The following is an 18,131-nucleotide window of genomic DNA, read 5'->3' as shown; positions in this document are numbered from 1 at the left end:
TTTGCCTTGCAGAAGCTTTGCAGTTTCATGAGGTCCCATTTGTCAATTCTCGATCTTACAGCACAAGCCATTGCTGTTCTATTCAGGAATTTTCCCCCTGTGCCCATATCTTCAAAGCTAGCTATTATGAGTGTCTTGAGTTCCTAAATTAATTTTAGAATCAGCTTGCCAGTTTCTACAAGGGAGTTACGATACAGTAGAGATTTTACTAAATCTCCAGATCAAGTGGGAGTATATTGCCATTATAACAATTGTAAGTCTAATGGTCCATGAACATACAGGATGTTTTTCAGGTTTTTTTTTTTTAATATTTGACTTCATACAAGAATTCTTTTAGCTTTCAGAGTATAGAATTCACAGTTCTTTTCTTTAACTTATTCTTAATATTGTATTTTTGATTTGAATGCAGATTTAAAAAATTTTTTCTTTTTCTAATTATCTGCTTAAAATGTGCAGAAATCAATTGATATGGTGATTTCACAATTTTACAATATAATCATTGATACAATTTCATATATCATGCAATATATATATGTATATGTATGTATAATCACCTGCAGCTTAGTACAAGTGAGAAATTTAGAAAGCACATATGTACCTTTCTAGTGGTTCTACTCCCAAAGGAGAAACACTGGCAGACTAATGCTGGCCCTGGTTTGAGCACTAGGAATGCTTTTCTGACAGTACAGAACCTTCCTGTCATTGTTTACAAAGACTGACTTTTTTATAGGTTATAAGACCCAGTCTTAGGGAACTGACACATGGTAGTAGCATGTATAAATAGTGGCCCTTTAAGGAGTTAGAAAGCAGTGTATGTGAGAGGTTATATTAGACATGATTAGAAATTGATTTATGACTCAGAGGATAATGAATACTAATTTTTAACTTGGAATTGTATATTTGTGTGTATACATGTATTTTAGTCAAAATATGATAGAGAAACAGTAAAAGGAGAAATCCTTTGAAAATTTTTAGGTTAGTACTTTGAAGTTATGATTATGTTTAATTGCTGTTAATAGTTTTTGATCTGGCATATTTGGCAACTGGTTTTGATTCATGCGGTACTTAAATACTCATCTTCTCTGGTTATTTTCAAATTATTCATTTTAGTTATTGATAACCTGCTCACATGTAATTTCACCTAAATAACAAGGATATATATGTATATACACATATTTGTATATATGGTGTACATGTACACATTATATTACGTATAATTATATGTGTGTGTGTGTGTGTGTATCATAGTGAAACTAAAAAAAAGAGTGTGGATTTTGCTAGTTTTCTGAACTGATATTCACACTCCATAGTTCAGGACTATGAGCACATGTGAACAAAGGAAACAACATCTGATGCCACCCACCCTGCAAATTCCCTGTTTTAGGAAAGCCAGAATGCCTCAGCTTTGACCACTGAGAGCCGTAATCAGCTTGAGTGTCCCAGGCTTGCTCTGAACTTTGGCTTTTTCACAGTTCTGCTGTGGGTCTCCTGGGAGGAAGTTTTAGTGTTTGGACACCGTGGATCATCTTTCATGCTTTAATGTGTTTCCTCATTGCTGTGTTTCTCCATGTGTCACTTCCCAGGCTGCCAAGGAGTATCTTTTTCATCAGACACTCAGAAGCATGGAGAAAGCAGGCGTGATCTGCTTTCAAGGGAGGCTTGCAGTAGCTACTGGTCAAACTAAAGCAATTCTCCTTAATATTTATGATGATGCTAAGGCCTATCACTAAGAAAGTTCTAGTTTGTACATTGTCACCAGTTATGAAAATATAAACAAAAATGCCTACAAGTACTTTCCTTCCTTCCTTCCTTCCTTCCTTCCTTCCTTCCTTCCTTCCTTCCTTCCTTCCTCCCTCCCTCCCTCCCTCCTCCCTCCCTTCCTACTTTTTTTCCTTCCCTCCTTTCTTTTTTTTCCTTGGGGACAGGGTTCCTTTGTGTAGCCCTGGCTGTTCTGGAACTCATTCTGTAGATGAGGCTGACCTTGAAATCACAGACATTTGCCTGCCTCAGCCCTTGTCCCTGCCTTCTGAGTTCTAAGATTAAAAGCTTGAACCATCATTGCCTGGTTTTCTAGACTAGTGGTTTTTTTTTTTGTTGTTGTTTTGTTTTCTTTTGTTTTTTAACCATCCTACTGTTGTGACCCTTTAATACAGTTCCTCATGTTGTGGTGACCCATAACCATAAAATTATTTTCATTGCTACTTTGTAACTGTAACTTTGGTACAGTTATTAATCATATGGCGTTATCTGACATGCAAGATATCTGATATGAGACCCCCATCAAAGCGTTTGACCTTGAATTGGGGCATGACCCACAGTTTGAAAACCACTGTTGTAGACCATCTCTGGAGAGGTCGACAACTTTACTTATTTGAGGAGTAAGCTAAAGCTTGAAGCAATTATCTTGAAAACCTGTGATGATATGACATAGGATACTATTTATATGTTTTCTATCCAAATAGGCAAATTATCTTGCAAGTAAAATCCTCTGTTCTGCATTATATTTTATGTGTGCATTCATATGAATGTGTATGTATAAACCTTTAAAAAATCCACATCTCTGTTTTTATGAGGCCAGCTGCTAAAACTTTACAGTGGGGTTCTTGTCAAACAATAAGAGGTGATTAAAAACAATTATATAGTTATGTGGTAAAGGATTTGTTATATTGTTAGGGGATACGGACAAGAGTGATGTTTAGGCTAAGGTATTATGATGGAGGAAGGCTTACATCATTGATTTTGGAGTAGAGTTAATGTAAATATTTTTTTCTTTCCATTTTCTTATTATTCCAAAATAGCAATTGCACCACAGAGAGTGGGTTACTACATATTATCTTTATGAATGATTTTTTTCTATCCTTACCTTAAAATAAGTTCGATCAATCTAGTAAACTATTCCATTTTTATCCAAGTGGCATGATATCCAGTGGTGATTGTTTTCCAATGTGTTTAAGTATTCACAATATTGGGGGCTGAAGAGATAGATAGCTTAGTAGTTAAGAACACTTGCTATTCTTTCAGAGGTCCAGATTGGTTCCCAGAACTCACATTATCTACCTCATAGCAAATTGTATCTCCAGCTGTAGGGAGTATGATAGCTAGTACTGGAGGTCAAGGGAACTGGAATGCACATGAATATACACAGAGAGACACATATACCTACAAATAAATGAAAACAAAATAAATATAACACATTAGTAAATGAAAGTAAACCTTTGCAAGGTTAAAAAGGTCCTTACATATGAATGAATTTGAAATTAAGCAGTCTTGGGAATCATAGAAGTTCAACTAATAAAACTGCTCTTCTATGGGTCTTACAGATGTGAAGGGAAGTTGTATCCTCCATGTGAGTTATATCACTGATGATACTACTTACATGAAAAATTTAGTAAGTAACTAAACTTTGTTGGTGAATAAAAACCACATTCCCCTTTATAACCAATGGCAATAAGGAAATCTTTATTCATTTTAATACCCAGCTATATTTGCCCTTAAAAGCTGGGTGACGATTCTCCTGGGGCCATTGTTTCTCATTAGCAGTTTGCTCTGGCTTTTGTCTCTGGAATCAGAGTTTTCCTTAATGAGGAAGAATCTTTGCCTCACTCTGGCTGGCAGATCTCTCTTGTTAGTCAGACGGAATAGTAGCTTTGCTTCAGAACAGAGTATTTAGCAGGGCCCGAAGCTAAGATGCCCAGAGCAATGTCACCTGGAATACCAAACGCATACATTCTACCTTTGAGGGAGAGATACAGGCATGTCCTCCTCTCTCCACATGCATCCATTTCAGGTCTGAACCAGGTGTGATGCTGAGGTCAGTGAGGCTGCTCAAGCTGACATCTCCCTCTAGTCTTTTCCACATTGCATTGTGCCAAGTCTATAGATATATGCAGTGACTGTTCCTGGTACCAACAGAGTAATTTTACTTAGTGTGTTGCTTAAGGACATGAAAAAAAAAACAGAAACAAAAACAAAATGCTTTTTTAAGACAAGAACTAGAGATGCCATTTATTGAACATGTGTCACTGAATGCACACTGTGTAACTGGCAGTGACCTTGGTGCTTATAAACCTTATAGGGTACCTGTTCACATTGTAGGAACAGGGAGAGGGAAGGTAGTTTTTGTTGTTGTTGTTGTTGTTTATTTGTTTGTGTGCATTTGGGGTTTTGAGATTATAGTCTAGTCATTACTCCCTTCCTGTTCTGCCCTCCAACAGTTCTTCATCCCATTTCTCCTCCCTCATATCCAAGAGGATGTCCCCACACACCCCACACACCCCACACACCCCACCATTCCTTCCCATTCCCTGGGGCTTCAAATCTCTCAAGGGTTAGGTGCGTCTTCACTCATTGAGGCCAGTGTATGTGTTGGAGCCCTGGATCAGCTAGTATATGCTGCCTGGTTGATGGCTCAGAAATCTCACAGGTATGGGTTTGTTGAGACTGCTGGTCTTCCTATAGGGTCACCTCCCTCCTCAGCTTCTTCCAGATTTTCCCTAATTCAACCACAAGGGTCCCTGACTTTTGTCCATTGGTTGGGTGTAAGTTCAGCATCTGACTCTCTCAGCTGCTTGTTGGGCCTCTTGAGAGCAGGCATGCTAGGCTCCTGTCTATAAGCACACCATAGCATCAGTAATAGTGTCAGGCCTTGGAGCCTCCCCTGGGGGTGGATTACAATTTGGGCCAATCCCTGGACCTCCTTTCCCTCACTCTTGTCTCCACATTTGTCCCTGCAGTTCTTTTAGTTAGGAACAATTCTGGGTCAGAGGTTTTTTATTTTTATTTATTTATTTATTTATTTATTTATTTATTTATTTACTGTGGGATGGTAACCCCATCCTTCCACATGATGCCCTATCTTTCTACTGGAGATGGATTCTACAAGTTCCCTCTCCCCAGTGTAGGGCATTTCATCTAAGGTCCCTCCCTTTGAGTCCTGAGAATCCCTCACCTCCCAGGTCTCTGGTATGTTTTAGAGGGTCCATTCATTCTGCTGGCCTTCAGGGCTTCACTCCCAATACCTGATCATGTTTCCCTTCCCCCCTGCCCCTCCCCCTTATCCTCTCTCACCCAGTTCCCTCCCTCCATCTGCCCTTCTTAACCCTTGGTAGAAGTAATTTTCATTCTTTTTTGTCTAGCAGTTCTTAATAGGGATTTGGTTTGCTTTCCCCAGTACAGATTTTGAATTTAAGTAAGGAAAGCTGATATGTGTATTTTGGCCATTTTTCCTATGAATAATTTTCTTTTTTCTCATAAAACTATCATATACTTAGACTAATGGTACCATCTGTTTTAAGCAGTTGGCTTGTTCCACCTGGCTTGGGTCTACAGTAGATCAACACTGTAAGAATTCTGTGTCTCTGTAAGAATTCTGTGTCTCTGTTGTCTGATATATCACAGCGTTAGAGAACACCTCTGAAGCATGGAACAGGACCCCTGCTTCTGTAATACTGGCCTGATAACTTTTTAGCTTCTTCTCCATTTCATCTGTACTCCTTCCTCTTCCAGTTATATGTATCTAGGTGGTCTGTAATCTTTCCTCTGATTTTAGCCATTCATGCTCAATCATAAAAGCATCATTTAATTTGGATGAAATTTATTCTGTCAAATTGTTATTCTAGTTGCCCAAATACAATGCCAGTTTAACAAACTTAATTCTCCAGAATTTTGATGTTTTATGTTAACTAAAATGAACACTCTTCTCTACTAACTGGATCTGGTAATGAGCATAGTAAGCATTCAGAATTTGCTTGTTAATTAATTAGCAGGCCTAACAGTCTATCGATCTTGGCTAGAACTGCTAACATTCCTGGTGACCTTATGAAACACATAAGGTCTTAGAACACATGTCTTCCTTTCTGGATAGAGCAAGTAGGAGAAACTGAGCAGGGAGGGAGTCTCCCTTTAGAGGCCTGGGAACTTAAGCTGTTCAGTGAGAGCTGACATCAACTCTCCAACACTCAGCCTTGTGCAGCCTTGTAACTGGCCACAACCCTGTCATGGCAGTCCTGTGCCAGGGACACAAGGTAGACTAAGAACCCTTTCATTTCTACTGCTTCTATCCTTTACCACATCAAATTCCTAGAGATGTTTCTTATCTAGTTGTTTGCTCAACAAGATTAATCTGTATGGGTTGTAGTATTATGTGGGAAAAGAATAGTCAGAGAACTACTGTTTGATTTTAGAATTCTCTCACAGCATGTTGAATAATCACTTGGGAAGATTTGTTTGTTCTAAAATGATTTTCAAACTTTATTAGCAAATGAATGCTCCATCAACTTTTTGGTATATATATATATATATATACATATACATATACATATATATATACACACACATATGTATATGTACATATACATGTATGTATATCTGTGTGTGTATACATGCACACATACTCATTCATACGCATACATACACAAACACTTATAGAGAATTAAACTATCATGGTATATAGTTTTATTATATGGTAATAATAGTTTTCTCAAAATAAATGTGTGGCTGTTTGCTCTACCGCATACACAGCTGCCTCCTTACTGTAAAAAGTATCACATGTCCTCCCTCAGCATTTATCAAATCTGGGAGAGAATGAGGTGTCGACCTAAGCCTTTTTCTTCCTCTTCTTGCAGGCGATGTGTTCCATGTCACTGCTCCCAGTAAGTTCACCTTCGAGGAGGCCGAAGCAGAGTGTACAAGCAGGGATGCGAGGCTGGCGACTGTTGGAGAACTTCATGCAGCTTGGAGAAATGGCTTTGACCAATGTGATTACGGCTGGCTGTCGGATGCCAGCGTGCGGCACCCTGTGACTGTGGCCAGGGCCCAGTGTGGAGGAGGTCTACTTGGGGTGAGAACCCTGTATCGTTTTGAGAACCAGACATGCTTCCCTCTCCCTGATAGCAGATTTGATGCCTACTGCTTTAAACGTAAGTGTTTGATATCTCTTTTTAAAATACAGATTAAAAAGCTGCAGCAAATATATACCCACTGAGGTTCCAGTGGATGTCGGGATGGATTCTGTATTCTGTACTAAGTGCATGGAGAACCTACAGTGCAGTGACCCAAACAGACTTAATACCACCATTATGGTTAACACAGTAGGGAGTTTGGCAAGTGGGATTTTTTTGGGGGGGAGGGGGATGAGAATGTCAGATTGGGGTCTTAACTGCACCCTGGAATTCCAAAAATCACAGAACACACCCTGAATTGAAATTTCTTATTAATTGAAGCCATTCAATGCAATTTCACTCTTAATATAACAATGTTAAGACAATAGCAGCTGAGTTAAACCTTTGAATCCTGTTTTATTTTTGACATGATTCTTATTATAAAAAGGAGACAATTTAAGCTTAAGTCATTGCAGGTGAGTATCTGTGCTGAAATTAATAATGATTGTGTTCAATTCCTACCTAAAAATGCATCATACTATCAAATAATACGATTCACATATCTCATTTTGTTTCAAGTAATAGAATAGGCGCCTTTTGGTGATTAATCTTGCTTTGAATTAATTAAAGTACAATACAGCCTCCTTGCAATATGCGTCATGAATTGGCTATGCTCAGTTAGATTTGCCTTGTAAAATTAATTTTAGGTAGCATTCATTACATATATATATATATATATATATATACATACATACATATATATATATAAATTTTAGACATTCTTAAATTATTTTAAAATATTAGTCACATACAGTTTTAGAGTGCTTAACTAAACTAATAACTGGTCAATATTTTATTGTAATATTTACTTTAGGATCGGTAAGATGTTAGCTAACAAATGCCTCGATACTTTAGCAACAGAGGCTAAGTCTGACATCAAGTATCAGACAATGAAATGCCAATGTAACACATGAAGCCTTTTAAACCAGCTTTCTAATTCCTTTTGTTAGATCAATGGGTAATTAAAATAGCTTGAAAATGTACTAGTTTGTTATTTATTAGTTTCTAAAGTGAGGTATGCAGGAATTTTTTTCAGCAAGAAAAAGACAGATATGAATGTAAACAGTGTGTTGGAAAAGATATTGGACCCATGAGCTAATAGAAGCATGGAAAAGTATCATATCACAGACTTCCGTCTCCCTGCTAGGCTGCCTCTGCCTAAATCTCCACTTTACACTTGGTTTTCTGAGGGTTATAGTCATATGTTGTGTATTAACTTAATTCAAGCTGGCCTGTTCATAAAACGGCCTAGAGAAAGGTTTCTTCTCAGGCCTTGAAACAACAAAGTCTCCCATAGTTTTTTTTTTTTTTTTTTTTTTTTTTTTTTTTTCAGAAAGACAATAATAATAATGAAAAATCTTATCCTAAATATAGTCATATATACATGTATACACATATAGAATTTATTCCAAATTTCTCATTAGTGATATTCAAGTAAATTGGTTTATAGGATGACTTTTACATTAAGTTACTAACTTAATGAAGGAACAGGCTTGGGTTGATGGTGAGAAGGAGATGAGACAGAAAAAGTTAAAGTAAGGGTGAGTAGAGTGGTTAGCCTGACTATCTTCATAAAATTTTCCTGTGCTGTATAAAATTAACAACAGAAAAAATTAAATAACATATGGAAACCCAAGGTTTTCTGTAGCCATAGAGAATATTATTAAAGAGTTGATCCCGGCAGGCTTTAGGTTGTCTATGTAAATGAGTTCATATGGGTACATAGCATAGCAAGGTCCTTAGATTTAAAAGATTGACCACATTAAATTTAACTTACACAAGTGGTTTATATTTATTCTTTTTATAGTCATTTAAATGTATAGTCTTTTGGAGTAAAATACATCCTGTGCCGGTGTAACCTGAAGTCAAGATTCTAGTTCATTATATCCCTCCTTAAAAATATAATTCCCAGTTCATTCAGCACATAAGAAGTTAAGAATGTGGCAGAGCCAACAGCTTCCTTTCCTTTCTATTGCATTTTGCAATGGTTCTTTAAATACGTGAATCCATAAAGACTTAAAATGATTTCCAAATGGTTTGACTGATGTCCAGCTTTCCCACATAGTCCAGTGTTGACTAAGCATGGCCTCATCTGCAGTTCCCAAAGTGATGTCAGTGATGTGCAGTTGTCTTGATAAATTGAAAAGCAAGAGATAAATGCATGCTGTAAATCATTTAACTATGTCAAACATAGAAAGTGTATTTTTAGGCCACACAGTGAAGAAACATTCCAAATCTTATCTTGTTCTAATGACCTCTTCCTTTTAAAGGTAGTTCATAGTACATTTACAATATCAGCTAATGTGCACAGATAGGAATTACCTGGTTAATTAAATTTGAAAATGAGGCAACTAAATGCATCTTAAAAATAACCTCGGTGGCCATAGTACTGTGATGAAACTGCCTACTTTTTCATTTTTTTTTAAAGGGAAGCATTGCTCAGGAATAAAAACATTCCATAAAAGATTGCAGTTCAAAGCTTTAAAAGTCCATGTGATATGCCCCAGTATAGGGGAATGCCAGTGCCAGGGACAGGAATTGGGAGTTGGTGGGTTGGGGAGCAGGGCAGGGGGAGGGTATAGTGGACTTTAGGGGATAGCATTTGAAATGTAAATGAAGAAAATATCTAATAAAAAATAATAAAAATAAAAGTCCATGTGAAATAGATTCAGAATTAAGTGAATCAAAAATTATTGAAGACCTGAAAATTTCATAATACGTGTCATTAAGGGTCTCCAGGAGACACCTAAATTCATATTTAGCCCTTGTTCCTAGCTTCTTTTTCATCAAAGTTTGAACATTAGAATCTTAACTATTTTTAACTATTTTTTAAATGTGTTTATCAAAGTAAAGAGCTACATCTTTACTGAACACAGATTTTGGTTGTCTCTGCATCTTCTCCAACTGCAACAATTCCATTGATGACAACGTATGTGTCTAGACTTCTAGTTACTGTTTGATCTGGTTTTCCAATCCTTGTTTCTCCATCCTTCTTCCTCTGATTATGTTTGGAACTAGAGCAGCCTTAGTTGGCTCCCAGCACTTCATGCACTTTAGTATCTATTTTTCATGTTTATAATTAGTTTATTCTTCAAATCTCTGATCACCTCATTACCCTTTTTTGTGTCCTAAACAATTATGAGCCATTAGCCACAAACTGTAATGTTTCCTTACTTTGTATTTTAAAATGTTTCCTGTTTACTGAATTGGACTTAATTACCATCCACCCTCTCATCAAACCTTAAAATGACAGTTCTAATTCTAACCCCACTGTACTGAGAGAAACAGGTTCCTCAGATGTGACCCTCCAAGTATCCAAAATGTAGACAGAACAGTATAAGAGTTAAATCAGTCATTAGGCTGCTAATACAGGTTTTATATTTTGTTAGGAAAATCTGCCTCACGTCTCACAACAGAAGCCCAGCAAGGATAGCCCATAGGATATAAACCACTGTAAGCATGTTGATGCAAAACATCTGTATGGCAGACAGCTGCAAAGATTGGGAGTGAGTCTTTGTGGGAAAGGAAGCATGCTGATTTTTGTTGGCTTCCTCAATAATAGCATTGAGAAAAAAAAATTCCAAAATCCGAGTGTCCAATGTGACTAAAACTAAGGGAGGGCGCTTTTATAATGACATAGAATTGTATTCTCCTCCTTATACTAATCATCATTAGAATAATGCCATGGAATTTATTCATTCTTAGGACATTTATTTGTAGATGGTGTTTTAAAAACATCATTTCCTTTTTCGGAATGGCTCAAACAAATGGCACATATTATCAGATACACTGAGTTTTGATGGAAATCAGCTGTTAGGTTGACGAAAAAGCCACCCAACCCCAAAAGGAAGTCTGAGGTTTTCCATTCCAAGTCATAGAATTAATTAACTTAATTGTAAGCAGACTTTCTTAAACAGAGCTCTAAAATTATTAAACCCTTCTTTTCCCCCTGAAAATAAAGTCACATAAATCCTGGCTTTGTAAGACATTTCTCCCCGAGACTTGCTGCTATCAACTTACCATGCAACAGGCTAGAGGAGAGCAACAGAAAGTCAGAGTCATAATTGACAATGACATGTGCTTATTTAATTTTTAAAAATATGAGTCCACTTTTAAAACACTGTAAAAATATTTTCATGGAATTATAGAGAGTTGTTAAGTTGAGCAGGAGGACCTGATCCACAGGCTGTCACTTTGCTCCAATGCAATGTCGCCTTTTTCTGAGTTAATTTCATCAGCCATGAAAAATGCTCAAAGGGGAAAAAATAAAATTACCATTCTGTTGTTATTAATAATAATATGATTATATTTTCTCTTATATAAAGGTGTCTAAGTGTTTGTATTATGTTTCCATGGAAACTTTCTCCATATATAATTTTACTGTTTCCTTAAAGAATGCAGTTATAAGACAAACATGAGATCTGGAAGTTAAGTGAGCTAACAGTGATGGAATTTCAGAGGATAGAGAATTGAACTAAAGAAAAATAGTCAGACACATTTCATATCTTTAAGTTGTTCATGTCAATCAAACTTGACCAATATTTGTTCCAGGAAATAAATGCAGAAGCAGACTGTATTTTTGTTTTGTTTTGTTTTGTTTTTTTTGCTTATTTGTTTTTTGGTTTTGTTTTGTATTGTTTTTTGTAAGAGGAGAAAAAAACATTTAACACACTTTTCAAGGTCATGGTATTCTTTTTGGAAAAGTTCTTTTTTGTTTTTGTTTTTTGTTTGTCTGTTTGTCTGTTTGTTTTGGGTTTTTTGTCATTTTGTTGTTTTTTGTTTTGTTTTGTTTTTCTGTTTTGGTTTGGTTTTTCAAGACAGAGTTTCTCTGTGTAGCCCTGGCTGTCCTGGAACTCTGTAGACCAGGCTGGCCTTGAACTCAGAAATCCGCCTGCCTCTGCCTCCGCCTCCCAAGTGCTGGGATTAAAGGCGTGTGCCACCGCTGCCCAGCGAAAATTTCTTTTTAAATATAAAATAACAAGTAGTGATGTGATGGATTTGTAAAGAAGTAGTGTTATAGTAATAACACAGCATAAATGGGCACAGTTTCACAAGACAACTGATGATTTTGGACTTTTAATTTTTTTTTTAGATTATCAACACCTAATAATAAATTTTAGCAACTCCTCCACACAAATTGGAACTTATAATGACATATTCTGATTTAGAATAAAATCACATCTTTATATCATAAAGTTTTGACAGAACAGATGAAGCCAACAGGCACCCAATTTTGTTTATTAACAATTCTTTTTGGGTAAGATACAAAGTTTTTTTGTTTTGTTTTGTTTTTTTGTTTTTGTTTTTTGTTTTTTGTTTTTTGAGACAGGGTTTCTCTGTATAGCCCTGGCTGTCCTGGAACTCACTTTGTAGACCAGGCTGGCCTCGAACTCAGAAATCCGCCTGCCTCTGCCTCCCGAGTGCTGGGATTAAAGGCGTGCGCCACCACACCCGGCTAAGATACAAAGTTTTTAAAGTCTAGTGATGTAACCATTTCTAGTAAAGAGGATGAGCAATACTGAAATAAGGATGTTACACATACACCATGTAGCAAGATGGTAGCTGTGTGTTTTCTCAGGACCTTTCCTTGTATAGTCAATAGCAACTGATTTTTGGTTTTTAGAAGGCACTGATTCTTTTAAGAAATACGATCTTTGTATGCCAAACTGTTTCATATGCTCTGTGTGGAGAGGGTCTTCTGCCTATAACATTGTCACTTTCCTATACAACTTAAATTTCCATAAGCTAGCCAATCTCCATAAATGTGGAGTCACTGTCATGTAACATTTTACAATGACAAGGCTACTTTCACTCCCTGGTGATCAAGGCTCATAGTAATAGGCTGAAAACCTATCATGTAGTTGCTTTATTTCCTATGCACTTGTGTTTCATGCTAAAGACTGAAACAAAGACCTGGAATAACCCACAGTGTGTAGATACTCAGCAAACAGTAGAACTACCTCGAATGCCAACCAGCCTCTGCCAAACATGTAATCTGGTGTCACCAAGTCGACAGAGTTGAAAGAAAGATGAAGACAAATGTCCAACACCTGGAAACAAATGAAGAATGGGTATTACAAGTTTAATATCCTGTATGTGAAAATCTACCCATTATGGACAGTGTCATGATTTGTGTGTAACTTGGTTCCATTTGATGTGGCTTTTTGTTGTTTTGCAGTCTGAAACACTCTCTCTCCCCTGAGACACCATACAGCTTGAAAAGAAGGCAATATTTGAAGAAACTAGGAGCAGGGGCTCTTAGTCTCCATATAACAAGTCAAGTTCTCCTTCTCATTACTGTAGCTCATTACAGAGAACCATCTATGAAAATTCGGCATTAATAACTTTTTGGTATTTGCTTATCTTAAAATATATAATGTTCATTTTTTGTGAAAGCAATTATTTACACAATCAAATATAACACTTAACAATACAAAACAACTTACAAGTTGTTAATTGACTTGATCAATTATCTTCCTTTTTGTTAATTCGAGTTTAGGTTTTAGACTTCTTCATATCACAGATCACTTGGGTCCAATTAAAAATACAGAGCCACACTTAAGCACTCACTGGTCGTGCAACCCCTTATAAATAACTTGTCTAATTAACTCTTTGAAATTATCTTTCTAGCTAAACAGAATATATCAGAGGCAACTACCATCGAAATGAATATCCTCGCAGAAACTTCATCACCCAGTTTATCCAAAGAACCACACATGGTACCTGACAGAGCTACACCAGTCATTCCATTAGCCACCGAATTACCTATTTTTACCACACACTTCCCTCCTGCAGGAAATATAGTCAATTCTGAACAGAAATCTATAGTCTATTCTCAGGCTATCACAGACAGATTAGCCACGGAATCACCCACAACTACTGGGAATACCATTAACTCTCGGGATCTGAATGACGACTTGGCTTCTGGGTCAGGGCCACTTGGAATTCCAGACATATCTGAAATTAAGGAGGAGGAACTCCGAAGTACAACTGTCATCTCCCAACATGCTACTGGCTCACAGGCTGGAATCACAGAGGATACGCAAACACATGAATCAGTTACACAGATTGAACAAATAGAAGTGGGCCCCTTAGTAACATCCATGGAAATCACAAATCACATTTCTCTCAAGGAATTGCCAGAAACCAAAACACTGTATGAATCCACAGAAGTGACCCTGGAACACACGACTGAAATGCCAACAGTAAGCGCCAGTCCTGAATTGGCAACCACAAGTCACTATGAATTCACCTTGAGAGAAGATGATAGAGAAGACAGAACACTGACAGTTAGATCTGATCAGAGCACTCGGGTCTTTAGCCAAATCCCTGAAGTCATCACAGTATCAAAAACATCAGAAGACACTACCTACTCACAGCTAGGGGACTTAGAGTCCATTTCATCATCAACAATAACCATGCTTGGCACAGATAGATCACTGATAGATAAAGAGAAAGAACCCAAAACTAATGGTAAGGTGACTGAAGATGAGTTTGGTCAATCACAGCCTAAAACCACCTTCCCATCACAGCATCTTACAGAAGTAGAATTACTTCCATATTCTGGTGACACAACATCAGTAGAGGGAATATCCACAGTTATTTATCCATCATTACAAACAGATGTGACACAAGGAAGAGAGAGGACAGAAACACCAAGACCAGAGTTGAAAAAAGATCCTTACACAGTTGATGAAATACCAGAAAAGGTCACCAAAGATCCATTTATAGGTAAAACAGAAGAAGTCTTCTCTGGAATGCCTCTCTCTACATCTTCCTCAGAGTCCTCAATGGAAAGGACAGAATCTGTTTCCCCAGCATTGCCAATTGAGAAGTTAACTGTGAAGCCAACAGAAGCAAGAGATGTGGAAGAAATGACAATCCTGACTAGATTCGAAACAGATGTTACAAAGTCTGACAAAGATGTTACAAGAGTTCATTTGACCCACAGTACTTTAAATGTGGAAGTGGTCACAGTATCAAAATGGCCAGGGGATGAAGATAATTCAACTTCAAAGCCTTTACCCTCAACAGAACATGCAGGCTTTACAAAATTGCCTCCTGTCCCACTTAGTACTATAGGAATAAATGGAAAAGATAAAGAAATCCCGAGTTTCACAGATGGAGGAGATGAATACACTCTTTTTCCAGATGGTACTCAAAAACCATTAGAAAAGGTTTCTGAAGATTTAGCATCTGGAGAATTGACAGTCACCTTTCATACATCTACATCAATTGGCAGTGCAGAAAAGTCAGCTTCAGGAGAGCCTACAACTGGAGACAGGTTTCTGCCCACCACAAGCACAGAAGACCAGGTCATCAATGCAACTGTGGAAGGGAGTGCTTTGGGTGAAGATACAGAAGCCTCCAAGCCACTATTTACTGGCCCCCCATTTGTCCACACCTCTGATGTGGAAGAATTGGCATTTGTTAATTATAGTAGCACGCAGGAGCCCACTACTTATGTAGACATATCCCATACTAGTCCTCTTTCTATAATTCCCAAGACAGAATGGAGTGTATTGGAAACTTCTGTTCCACTAGACGGCGAGATTCTAGGGAAATCTGATCAAGATATCCTTGAACAGACTCCTCTAGAAGCAACCATGTCTCCGGGAACTTTGAGAACAACAGGAGTTTCACAGGGAGAAACCCAGGAAGAACCACAAACTCCAGGGAGCCCATTTCCTACTTTCAGTTCTACTGCAGTTATGGCCAAGGAGACAACAGCATTTGAAGAGGGGGAGGGGTCAACATATACTCTCTCTGAAGACAAATTGATGACAGTTTCTGAAAGAGTCCCAAGTTTAGCAACAACTCCAGTTGGCACATCTTATCCACCTGGTGCAATAACAGACCAGGAAGTGGAAATGGATACAATGGTAACACTGATGTCAACCATTAGGCCAACAGTGGTTTCAAGTACAGAGCCAGAAGTAATTTATGAAGCAGAAGGTAGTAGTCCAACAGAATTTGCATCAACTTTGAGGCCTTTCCAGACTCATGTCACACAGCTTATGGAAGAAACTACTGAGGAAGGAAAAAAGGAATCCTTAGATTATACAGATTTAGGCTCAGGGTTATTTGAACCCAGAGCCACCGAGCTCCCAAAATTTCCAACAGCTCCAAGTGATATCAGTGTCTTTACTGCCATCAACAGCCTTCACAGAACGTCACCCTTGAGTCCGTCTTCATCATTCACTGAGGAACAACGTGTCTTTGAGGAAGAGTCCAGTGAGAAAACAACAGGTGACATAGTTCCTGGAGAATCTGTAACACAGCACCCTGTGACAACTCTCATTGATATCGTAGCCATGAAAACAGAATCTGATATTGATCACATGACCTCAAAACCTCCTGTAACACAGCCAACAAGACCATCAGTTGTGGAAAGAAAAACAACCTCCAAAACTCAAGAGTTGTCTACTTCAACACCTCCAGCAGGGACCAAGTTCCACCCTGACATAAATGTTTATATTATTGAGGTCAGAGAAAACAAGACAGGTAAGTCTTTGCTTTCAAGGCAATCAGCATTTTCTCTTGAAAGTTAAAATGTCCATCGTACCAAATGCTGCCATTAGATGATAAGAATAACTGGAGTGTCAAAAGTATGTTAGCTTCCTGCATCAGTACAAGAATTGGAAGGATTATGTTAAACAGTTTGCAAGGGTATTAGGTACAATTTTATTTTAAAAGTTGTAAGAAGCCCTGCTTTGTCATCTAATACAACCACTTCATCATTGTTACATCCCTTCAGAGCGTGTAGAACAAAATGTTTTAATTTCTGTGTCTTCCATACATTACTACTCACGTGTAGCACTAGACGGTGCTAACATTCCATTGGTCTGCAACCATTAACCTTCAGCACTCACAATGTAGACAGTTAAATGACTTTGCATATCCCTAGGATTGACCGAACTATCTCTAAAGGTTTGTTTTTTTCTCTTCCAGGATTTTGCAGGCTTACACATAAGTTGTGGAATGGGTAATAGGTCTACTTTAATTCAAATTTAACAGTTATAAGATATTAACTTTGTGTGTGTGTGTGTGCATATGTATGTGTGTGTGTGTGTGTGTGTGTGTGTGTGTGTTTTAATGTAGCTTTTGTTGTTTAGAACCAAGTACAATCTAGCTAAGCCCTAGGAATTGCTTGGAATCATTAACAACTTTAGAAGGCGGATTTGTGAACACGAATCTTTGTCTTTCTAAAAGGCAGGCTATGATGTTTTTATTGTGATTTCATTGTCTCCTCTAAAAGCTTTTTATTTTAATTGCCTAATACTTTTAGTTATCATTATCAAACATGTCTTGTTCTTTCTGAAAACCAACAGTGCACCATCACGTTAAACGCAAAACGCTGAGTTGAGAATGCATAGCACATACATACATGATGGACTGTTTCACATTTCTTTGTGTCTTTTAAATTTAGAGCTTAAGTCTACTGGTTTTATCAAATCATTTGGTTCAAATTTTGATATAAGAATTAAATGAATTAATGTCCATTTTTCTGTGGCTTGGCTCTGAGAAGCCTTATGGGAAGCATGCTTGCTTATCAGTTTCTTTCTTGGTATTGGAACATGCCCTGCTGGGCGTCATTCAGAAGACAAACGCTCTTTCATCAGGGTTATCAGGAGTCCAGCTGTTAAAAAGTACTTGTACCTCCAATTCACTTAGTATCCAGTGTTGTACACAGAAACTTCATGGCTTCTATTTGCTCATTTTCACCAAAATTTTCTTTTCCCCAAATTACACAACCCTGCATTTGTCTCCTCTTCTCAGCATAGATTTTTAGAGGCTAGGAATAAAACATGATTTTTTTTCTTTTGCTACTGGTACAGTATTTTGTAAATCATAAATGGTTTCCTGTCTTCTATGTTACTTTTACATCTCTCTTGAAACTGGAATTGAAAATGGAAATGATACCAAGAAGGAGAAGTTGGAATTGCTGTTAGTTAACGATAAAAGAAAACATAAAACTGTAACTGTGGGGTGAGGGGTGGGGAATACAGAGGAGAGGAGACTGGTATCAGCCTTTGATTTCAGAATTTGAGAAGTTCATACCAATTAAGAATATGTCTTCAAAGTTTATCTTATTGTGTTGTTAGTGATGTACTGAGTTGTATCAAATACTATGGAACAGGAAATAAAAGGCACCTAACAACTCCTGTGGATGGTAAGATGTACATTCAGCTT

General features: G+C 37.5%; 1 protein-coding gene across 3 annotated transcripts in view; it reads left to right on the top strand.

The window, feature by feature from the left end:
• Vcan (versican) overlaps positions 1-18,131 on the top strand; it is a 93,141-nt gene that overhangs the window by 28,920 nt on the left and 46,090 nt on the right. For 2 of the 3 annotated variants that reach the window (XM_021180096.2, XM_021180094.2), the window contains exon 6: positions 6,624-6,917. In XM_021180096.2, the coding sequence (XP_021035755.1) occupies positions 6,624-6,917 (294 nt within the window). Of the gene's footprint in view, positions 1-6,623; positions 6,918-13,568; positions 16,443-18,131 lie in introns of all 3 variants that reach the window. The other variant, XM_021180093.2, reaches the window with a different exon arrangement.

This window comes from Mus caroli, chromosome 13 (genome assembly GCF_900094665.2).
Source record: "Mus caroli chromosome 13, CAROLI_EIJ_v1.1, whole genome shotgun sequence".
NCBI lineage: Eukaryota > Metazoa > Chordata > Mammalia > Rodentia > Muridae > Mus > Mus caroli.
This window is presented reverse-complemented; position numbering and strand designations above follow the sequence as displayed.